Source organism: Saccostrea cucullata, unplaced genomic scaffold, assembly GCF_032062105.1.
Source record: "Saccostrea cucullata isolate Sc308-1 unplaced genomic scaffold, CSIRO_AGI_Scuc_v1 ctg1409, whole genome shotgun sequence".
NCBI classification, from domain to species: Eukaryota; Metazoa; Mollusca; class Bivalvia; order Ostreida; family Ostreidae; genus Saccostrea; species Saccostrea cuccullata.
The window spans coordinates 90001-100399 of NW_026919711.1; the positions used below are offsets into that span (position 1 = coordinate 90001).

The following is a 10399-nucleotide window of genomic DNA, read 5'->3' on the forward strand; positions in this document are numbered from 1 at the left end:
ACTGAGAGACTGTAATCATGATACACTCACTGTTAGTATTAATCCGATCCGTTGATCATGATCACAGAAAAGGTTGTATCTGATAAAGCTGAGTACAGATGACTTCCACTAAATACTTCTATCCAGACTCTGTCCCCCACCTGTAACTGGTGGACAACAAGGTTGGAGGCTGACTGGTGGACATTCATAGTAGATGATCCAACGTAAGCCATGGCTCCTGCCTTAACTGAACCATTCATCATTATTTTTGTCCAAAAGGTTTCGTGATATTTTGCCACATTAGTACAGAATATAAGATAGAGTCCAGCCTTCGGGGCGGTAAATACTCCTGTTGTAGGATTGTATCCTCCTCCGACCTGGTATATGACTTCTGGGAATTTAACAGTTCCTGTATATGTATGTCCACCACTTTCTCCTATAATTCCAGCTGTAAAAGCTACATTGGATTGAACACCTAAAAATACACAAGGCAGTAGTCATATTGTTTGGTATATTGAACTGTATAACAGGAAAAGTGGTGTGTAAAATTGATGCACTCAATTATCTTAAAAATGTAGTGAAGTCATGCAGAAATATAATATTTAGTTTGCTTAAATCAGACGGACCAACCAAATACGTGTGATCTAGATTGATGTCATGTTAAGACTAATGTGTAATTGTTTTCACCAGTACACTTGCAGTTCGACTCTACACGATGAATTATATTATTCAACAGGTCGATTGTTGTCAAATCAAGGTTCACACAATCTTAAATGGAAGAAAGAAGTTTTTAGAACATGTTTTTGTGAAATTAAGTATGAGCATATGTTTGTCATCTCGTTTTCTGTTAATATGAAATGTTTATTTTATACATGCGTATATAGCAGACAATGTATTGAGAAGATGAAAAAAAGCCTGAAAAGAGTTTTTATTTAAAGTTCATATCCGTAGCAAAAACACACATTTAAGTATTGATGATTTTAATTTTAGGCCTTTATTTTTTCAGGACTCTTAAGCACAGATGATATAAACAATTTTTTTTTCTTTGGAGGGAGACTCAATATCATGTCACAAGTTTAGAAAAGAGGATAATTCTTAGAATTTTTTCTCATAAGAACTGGAATGTGAAAAAGACTTGGAAAATATTAGTAATATTTCAATATAATTACAAATATAGACAAAACACACTCAGTACAGGTTTACAGATGAAAACAAAGAATGATTGCACTTAGTGTACAAAAAGTGACCCCCAGTAAATTGCGCAAAAATAAAGTATATGTAGATAGTAGCCTAATGAGATTAATAAAGTAATTTTTCTAGGTCTTAATCGCAACTTTGCAAAATTACTGGAATTAAAAGTAAGTAAAAATCAGGAACGAGGCTATACTTTGTAAGAGGGGTCACTGCAATTCATGAATTTCCTTTGTTATTCCGATCTTCAAAGCTGGGATACATGGTGAGTGCATTCTTGTCCAAATTTCTCAAAAGGACCGAAGGTGTAGAACTGTTGAAATACAACATATTTAAAGGAGAATTTTGGGCAAGCCTGCGCTCAGGGTAAACTTTTTAAAAAAGGTACTAAACGCCAACCGTTTTCTTCGCTATTTACAGGTATTTACATTCATTGACCTCATTGTGACCTGTTTAGTATTCCAATATATCACGTGATTTGTAGATTCAGGTAACTTTGTGAATACAAAAAAAATCAATAAATCACGTGGCTGTAGCTCCGATTGATAACATTGCATCGGAAAGCGACCAACTTATACAGTTACATGTACATTTTCAATTAATCAACATCAAATTCTTTTTTTCGCCTTAGTATTTTTATAGGGTAATAGAATATAAAATTAGACAAAATATAATGATATTTTATTTATTGTAGTCCTTGGATTTAGGGGGCACGTTTGGAGGGTCAAAGAATTTCAAAGAGATTTAGTCCCAATCGTCGCAATACCATCCTCAATGTGTTTTTACTGTAAAAATATATGCACATAGGGTATAGAAGTAAGTAGATGGTTTAACACATGATGCTTTCTGGAACACCCTCCCCCCCCCCCCCCCCTAGAAAAAAAAACAATATCTAATTAAAATTAGATGTTAGATCCACTCGCATACTCTTCACACGGACATTGATGTTAGTGTAGCGAGTTTGCGGGTGGATCTAACATCTAATTTTAATTAGATTGGCAAACAAACAAACAAAATAACAATCACACATACAATTGATAAAATTGTTTTAGTAAGGTAATAAAATAACACCACATGCAGCATCACAACAACAACAAAATTCTGTACACCATTATATGTACTAATATTTACTGTACTTTTAAAAGTATGGAGAGAGAGAGATTTAATAAATTGGATATGGCATAATCTTTTAGAAAATACAAAAGAAGTTTTTTTCTTTAATGGGATTTTTATTCCGTTCTTATTTACGTACTTGTAGGCTTCGTTTATCAGTTTATCTTAAATGTTAAATTTTCACCTAGAAATGACTAAAATTGAGGGGAAAAACCTGGATTTATAGAGGGAGTACATCCCCCACAAGATCCCCCAGCGCCTCTCCCCCCCCCCTAAAAAAAAATCAAGCAACAAAAAAACTGGCTTAAGCTTGAGAAGTTCTTTGTGTTTACTTTATATTTTGTAGCCATTATAACTGGCTATTTATACATATTTTCAATCGATCGATAAATGCCACGCCTACTCCGAATATTAATGTGACACAATTAAAACCTAACTCGGACAAGCGCAACATTCCGGAATTAACATCCACTAGAGGGCTTTTTTGGTTAGGTGTAAAATTATTAAGATTTGAGTTAATTAGATAAAGTTAGAGGGGTCCAAAAATGGGGCCACGGCACTATGCTTAAGTGGAAACATTCTTTCAGAATATGTTATCTTAAATTGGTGCTAAAACTGTAATATGACCTTTAGAAAAATGTACCAAGCCAGGTGAATTTTATGAGGAAAAGCAAAAGGGTAAAATTCGGCCTATGTGATATTGCTGATTTTCAAAAGTCTCTCAACAAAATTCACTCTTAAGTTTTTGTTCTTTTTTAACAGAACTGAAAGAAAAAATAAAAATATACGTACGATTCTTAAGATGGATAATTGTATCATTCAATTTGGTAATATCATTTTGCTGGGAAATTGTCAGTGTTTGGATCTCACTCTTCATCCGTTTCTGCTGCGCATCCAAACTAGAAAGAGAAGACGATAGCTCTGCTGTGTAATTGTGTACATCCAACACAGAAAGTGATAAGTTTTGTATTGTCATATTCTGTTGCTGTTCGTTTGTCTTCTGTTGTTGCCTGAGCCTTGAAAGCGTGTTGTCAAAGATGGTCATGTTATTGTGTACATCCAACAAAGAAAGTGATAAATATCGGTCTCTTAGTTCCAGGTCTGTGACTGTGGCGGATATATTCTTCATCATCTCCTGTTCTCTGACTCTGGCTGTCTGTTCTATTTCAAAGGTTAAAATCCTTTCCATTTTTCTTAGATCTTCTGATGTTGTCAAATTTCGTTGCACAAGCATGGAAGTAGAGTTCAAAATCTTAATCAGATCTTTCAAAATTATATTCTCTTGAAGCAAAAATGTTGATGTTGTATTCAAATTTTTCAGATTTTCATTCAGGCAAGCCTCTCGCTGTGATGCAATGTATGAAGTATTCAAATTGTCCAGTCTTTCTTTCAAAATTTTGTTTTCCCTTTCTAAGATTGACATCTTTATTTGGGCTGTCTGATTCCATTGCTTCAGGGTTTGAATCTCTCCCTCTAATAACTTTTGCTGTTGTTCAGATTTCTGAATTTGTAGAGCCTGTTGTTTCTGATCCATCAATATAGAATCCAACACTTTTTCCAGATAAAATAGTTGTTTGTATACATCAGAATCAGAATGTCCATTAGATGCAGAAGTACCATTGGTTTGTCCATGGAACAACAAACTCTCTGCTTTCAAAAATGTGCACAGAAGTACCATGAAGGTGCTTGTAATCCAGTGCATTTTGATGATTTATGGTAAAACTCAAACAGACAGAATATTAGGGTGGCGTGGCTTTATCATAAAACAAAATGTTATTATCTGATAAAAAAAGAAATCAGCTATATGATCACTGCTATCTTTAACCTGTATATTTAAATAACTGGTCGCTATTCATACATTACAAATAGCAATTAACGGTTTATTTTTAAAAAGAAAAAGCACCAATACCAAATTTATGCTCCTTGAAAAAAAATCAGATTACATTTAAGACTGACCCATTAAGCCAAAAAGCACAAGTAAGCATTTAATTCTGATCGAAAATTGACCATTGACTGATGTTGTCCTGTGAATAAGATTTAAGCATTTAAGTGTTAGAACTTGAAGCCTAACCCCTTCCCCCCATTTTTTGCAAAGATAGATATAAATAAATATGGGCATTGAAAATTGAGGCTTACCTTTTTTGTTGGTTTAGCCCCCTTTCAATTTACTTCTGATGCCTATGTTATGTTTGATCAAATGAAAGGTTGTGCCCCATTTAAAGGGGGGAAATGAATATAAAAAAGGGTGGGTATCTTAAATATTTCCCAAGAACCACTGGTCAGGATAAGAACAAAATGAGTTTCCTGACACAGCCATTAGTAGGAATTCAAGTTTGATCAATTTATAGCCCCCTGGAGTAGGATGGAGCTGTTTGCATTATTATAATGAACATTAATTCCTCTATCAAAACTGTAAAATCCATTGAAGTAAATGAAAAATGATATTGTAAGCAATATCTAAAGGATCTCTTGTATTTCTTAAAAATACACACTGTACAGTGCATATTTTAACTATTTGAACAAGTTAGTGCTACATATTGGGTGCATTCACAGTTCTGCCATTGGTAGACAAAAGTTGCCGTTGGTAAAATTAATTACCTCTGGCATGCCACTGGTACCAATGTTTTTTGCCAATGGTATATTTTTCTGCAGACAATCTAGAGTGTGGTTAATGTTGGTAAATGACGTCACAGCTAGTTATCAACATGGCAACAAGCTAGAAAGAGGATTCACAATGATATAAACGATTTTTCCTCGATAAGCCTTTTTAACAAATCATGACAAAATCACATAAAAATCATATCAAAGACTTAAATTCATGATTTTGAAGTATGATTTAGACATGATCCATTAAATGGATTATATAAAACTCATAGATATGGCAACTAAAGAAGTGTGATCCTGATGTGGTAAAAGTTTCTCGGCTATGAGTCTGCTATGATTTTCTTGTGATTCTGGCATGTGCCAATAACTTAGAAGACAAAGAAATCTGTAATTCAGTATTACCAACGTTTCCATTGGACTCCCATTGGTAACATTGGTAAAATTGTTACATTTGTTTGCCAATATCCGTTCAGGGTTTATTGGTACAGTTGGTACCATTGTCAAACTATTGCACCAATGGTATATTGAAAGTTGGAACTAATGGTAGAACTGTGAACGCACCCATTATATTGAGTTGTGATTTGATTTCATATACCAGGGTATTTGTTTATGTATTGTAGAAATCTCCCAATGCTCCACCATTGAGTCTTGGTTTTTGGAATGGAGACATAGACTTGTGCTACAAAGATGGAGCCATTCCTTACAACATATTTCCGTTTGTAGCCTTAGAGTTTGCGGAGAATTTGCAACAGTCTTTCAAAATCATTGTAGCTCCACAGGTATAAATTTGTAAAAAGCATGATTTAGTGAAAAGAATTTTTTAAAACATTGTACAGACTATAAGAGAAATCAGTTGCTAAAGTATCCTAGGTATTTTTCTTTCTTTTACTCATCTATTTTTGTTCTTTTGTTCATTTTCAGCAATACATTAAATCTGTTGGGAAAAAAGATGATAGCAACCCAGATGAAATATGTTTCAAGCTTGGTATTGCAAACTCCACATCAGGTATAGCGTGGCATAAAAATACAAATACTAAGATACAGGGAATGATTTATTTTCCATGCATGATTGAATTCAGCAACTTTATCTAAGAGAATGACATTTACCGAAACAGCCTTTTATTCGTCAATGAAGAGGAAATGTTTTATCACACTGATAATTTTTTGATGAAATACAAGTAGACTGATTTTTTTAAAACCATGGCTCCTGGCTCCTGGATAAACTCAGTTTATTGAAAAAAAAAATAAAATGATCATTAAGACCCACTAGTCTCTTGCTAAAAAATCAAAACAAAATTTTGTTACTAATAAATAACAAAAATATCTCTCATGACACAGGCACAGTGATTGGAGCAGTGATAATGGAGGGGTTTTATGTGGTGTTTGATCGACAGAATAACAGAATTGGGTTTTCGGACACAACATGTCCTGCAGTGGCCCAGATGTATAACAAGTCACATGTGTCTGGGCCTCACAAGTTTTCAGGTCAGTATGCAAGGCTTCACCTCTGATTAACATCACAGATTCTAGTGCATAATTGTAAAGTAAAGTGTGTGTCATTTCACAATTCTTGGAAAAATGTATAGTTTGGCTATGATTAATTTGAATGAAAAATTACATGTATCAGGAAAAAAATGTCAGTATTAAGTTGTGAAAGGACAAGGTATGGTAATGGTGGAATCTGGCCCCTTCTTTGGTTTAAAAATCAGAACACAGTTAAAACTGTGATAGTTTTTTGTTATACCCCCCGGAAACGAAGTTTGGAGGGGTATATAGGAATCACCTTGTCCGTCTGTCTATCTGTCTGTCTGTCCGTCTAGCTGTCCGTCCGTCTGTCCGTCCGTCTGTGCAATCGTGTCCGGTCCATATCTTTCTTACAGAGGGTCATTAGAATCTACTACTCCACACAAAGATTGCCAACGACTTAAGGGTGTGTCATGACCTTTACCCAAGGTCATTTGGGCAACTTCAAGGTCACTGGAAGAAAAATTTCATAATTCGTGTCCGGTCCATATCTTTCTTATGGATAAACTTGGTAGGTTCTCATTTCACACAAAGATCCATGACCCAAGGGTATGTCATGACCTTAACCCAAGGTCTTTAGGGGAAGTTCAAGGTCACTGGAAGAAAAATTTCATAATTCGTGTCTGGTCCATATCTTTCTTATGGATAAACTTGGTAGGTTCTCATTTCACACAAAGATTGCCCATGACCCAAGGGTGTGTCATGACCTTGACCCAAGGTCATTTGGGGAAGTTTAAGGTCACTGGAAGAAAAATTTCATAATTCCTGTTTGAAACATTTCTTACTTCTGAAAAACCCAGCGGGGGGTATTTTGTCCCGTTTGGACAGTTCTAGTTAAAAAGTTTGTTCTATGTTTTTAAAGAACGAAATGTGCTATAAAATTGATGAAAATTTGCACAAAAATGAGAAAATTTGGAAATTGATATATTTTTTTTACTCTTGTGAATCCTATAACTAAGAGCCAATACTCTTTTTGTGGCAGGGGTGAAAACAGGTTTACATTGATAAACTCTTGTATTATTCTAATCAACAAGCCAAACCAGTAGCCAAAAAGGGTCTTAGCCTATTTTGTTGTTTAAGGGTTTAAAAGTGCGCATTTGTTTATGAAATATTTTTGCATATTTGATGCTGACCAAGAATTTAGCCAAAGTTAGCACACAAAGAAGTATCAGGAGGCTACACTGATCAATTTTTATCAGAGCTATGTCTTATATGAAGTTTCTTGGTCAAATGTAAAATAGTTCCTTACATAGGAGTATATAGGAAAAATCTTTAAAAATCTTCTTCTCAAGAATCACTCAGCCAGGAAAGATGAAACTCATGTGGAATCATCATCAGGTAGTGTAGATTCAAGTTTGTTAAAAGCATGACCCCCGGGGCTAGGGTGGGGCCAAAATGGCAGATTGAAGTTTTACATAGGAATGTATAAATCTTTAAAAATTTTCTTTTTAAGAACCACTGGGCCAGGAAAGATGAAACTTATATGAAGTTTCTTGGTCACATGTAAAATAGTTCCTACATTATGTAAAATTTGTTCTGTGACAGTCAAAGCTGAGCTATCGTGATCACATATACAAAAACCACCCTTTAGTTGATCCTTTAGTAGGATTTGCTCTGACTGGACAGTGTTCTAGGCCATCTTAACCTGTGTACAGTAATTAGGGCCCCACAAGGATTTGTGGGTGCCCTATAGTAATCACTCTGTCTGTCCGTCTGTCCGTCTGTCATTCTTCCGTCCACAAATTTTCTGTTTTTTCCTGATAACTTTTTTTATGTTTGCCCAAATAAGATCAAAGAACTATATGCGGTATATTGCATATATTTGCCCCCACAAAAGTCAAATTTTGAAAACTTCCTGAAATGTGCTGAATTCAATAAATTGTATGAGAAATATAAATTAACAGAAAATATTATGAGGTCAAAGCAGTGTATTCACAATTTTTGTTTTTATGACGTCAAAAACTAGTCCGATTTTATATCCTTTTTCAGAAAGAGGACAAAATGGACAAAATTTCAACAATTTTAGCTTTAAAATTTATAGAGCGCAAGTTTGTTCAGGAACAATATTGACATATTTCATTGATATTATCATTCTACACATTATATCAAAATATTGATCCTGAACATACATGCGCTCGGTGACTTTTACTCAAAATATCGACGAAATATGTACATTTTTCTGTAAAATTCATAAAAAACTGAAATTTACGTCATGTTTGTGACGTCATTACGTACATATGGCATCATTACTTATGAAAATATTCAGTGCTTTGAAGTCAGCATATACTCCCCTGTTTAAGAACTTAATTAAATATATCTCCATCAAAGTTTGATTTGGGGGGCAAATATTGGCTATTACCGAATAAAGTTCTTTGGTATGTTAGTTCAATAGGCAGAAAGACATATTTTGATGTTAAGTTTGTTTCTCTATGTCCCCTGGTTTGGAGCTGGGGTGGTGGGGTAGATTCCCTAACTTTGTATAAGAGTGCATTGGCAAAGAGAGATAACTGCTGAAGATGTTCCCATTGTAAACTGAATGCTGCTATGAGTCCCTTGGGATTAATTAGCTTTCCTCCTGAAGAAAATCCAAAGCATTATCTTTATCTGTCACATTGAGATTAATTAACAACTCTGTCTGCAAATGAAGTTTGTCTTGAAGTTAAGTCAATTTGGAATGCTATGAACACTCTGAAATGTGGATTTAAATATAAATGTTTATACTTTATTTTTGTTAAAATACGTACCTTACACAATGAGTTATGATTTCATTGAATTCTAAAAACAAGAAATAGATTAAAGAAGATATATTCTTTTATTTTTACTTTTTTTCTTTTATGTAAATTCATGAATATTATTGATTTTTAAGGTAGTTGGATAAAACCCCCATTCTATCATTAATACTGAAAAAGTTATTATTGTAACTTTAGAAGAAAATGATGAGAGAGGTACAATTAAATGAATTAATCCCTTGGGATTAATTATCTAGCCTGCTGCAGAAAATTTATTAGGCTTGTCTTTATCTGTCACTTTAAGATTAACGAAAACCTTTGTCTGCAACTGCTACTTTAGTATTTGTTTTGAAGTTAAGGTCAAGCCTTTATGATATTTGCATTCATTGAATGTTGGGATTTTTATATAACACAAGCTTCATTATTGTTTAAATTTACATTCAATGTTAAGTTGTTCTTTTCTGCCTAATGTAAATACAAGAATATTATTGACAGGTTTTTGGATATTCAGGAATTATCTTGAAATTTTAAGAATACAGTTGCTGTTGCTTATTCTTCATATATTTTTAATCATTCTGAATAGCGAATCCTTATAATTCTACCCCATGGCGGGGCCCTTCCTGACTGCATGGTCAGTTTTCTAGTTTAGATACTTAGTAAGATATTTGTTTTACAATCATATAACATCCATTTTGCTCATAAATGTTGCTATTCTTATTCAAGGTTCTGTTGAAAACTGTGCCTATGCCAAGCCAGAGAAATCCAACCAAACCCTGGTCATTGTGGCGTACGTATTAGCGGGGATGTGTGGAGCCTGTATCCTGCCTTTGTTTATTCTCTTTATTCAGTATCAATGGCGGACGTCAAAGTGTTACGAGAAAATGAAGAGACAGAATTCTGACGGAGACTCCAATGATTTAATTGATGAACCACACTTTATGCAGGATTCTTAATTAAACGATTTTGTCATGGTAATGTCTACTAGTATTAGTGATGAGGGTTGAATTTGTCTGTGGTAGGATATAACTAGATATTCTTTTTTACTGTTGAATAGTTATCTATAGAATTGAAGTGGGAAGTGTTTTGCTTAGACGTCGCGCATAGTATTGGGGTTTGAAATTGTGTAACTTGTAACACTGTAAACGACGGGTGTTAGTATTTTTGGTCATTTTATCGTTTTGGCTACATTTTGTACAATGCTTTTCTAATGTCTGGTGATGATGTCACATGATTTTCATTAATAATTTTCCAATTTACTG

General features: G+C 34.1%; 1 protein-coding gene across 1 annotated transcript in view; it reads left to right on the forward strand.

Moving 5' to 3' along the window:
• The window catches only part of LOC134236281 (beta-secretase 1-like), a 44185-nt gene extending 34048 nt beyond the window's left edge, over window positions 1-10137 (forward strand). The window contains exons 3-5 of the mRNA XM_062718464.1: window positions 5809-5893; window positions 6226-6372; window positions 9864-10137. Coding sequence (XP_062574448.1) covers window positions 6249-6372; window positions 9864-10093 — 354 coding nt within the window. The 5' untranslated portion in view covers window positions 5809-5893; window positions 6226-6248 and the 3' untranslated portion in view covers window positions 10094-10137. The remainder of the gene's footprint in view (window positions 1-5808; window positions 5894-6225; window positions 6373-9863) is intronic.
• The last annotated feature ends 262 nt before the right edge of the window (window positions 10138-10399 follow it).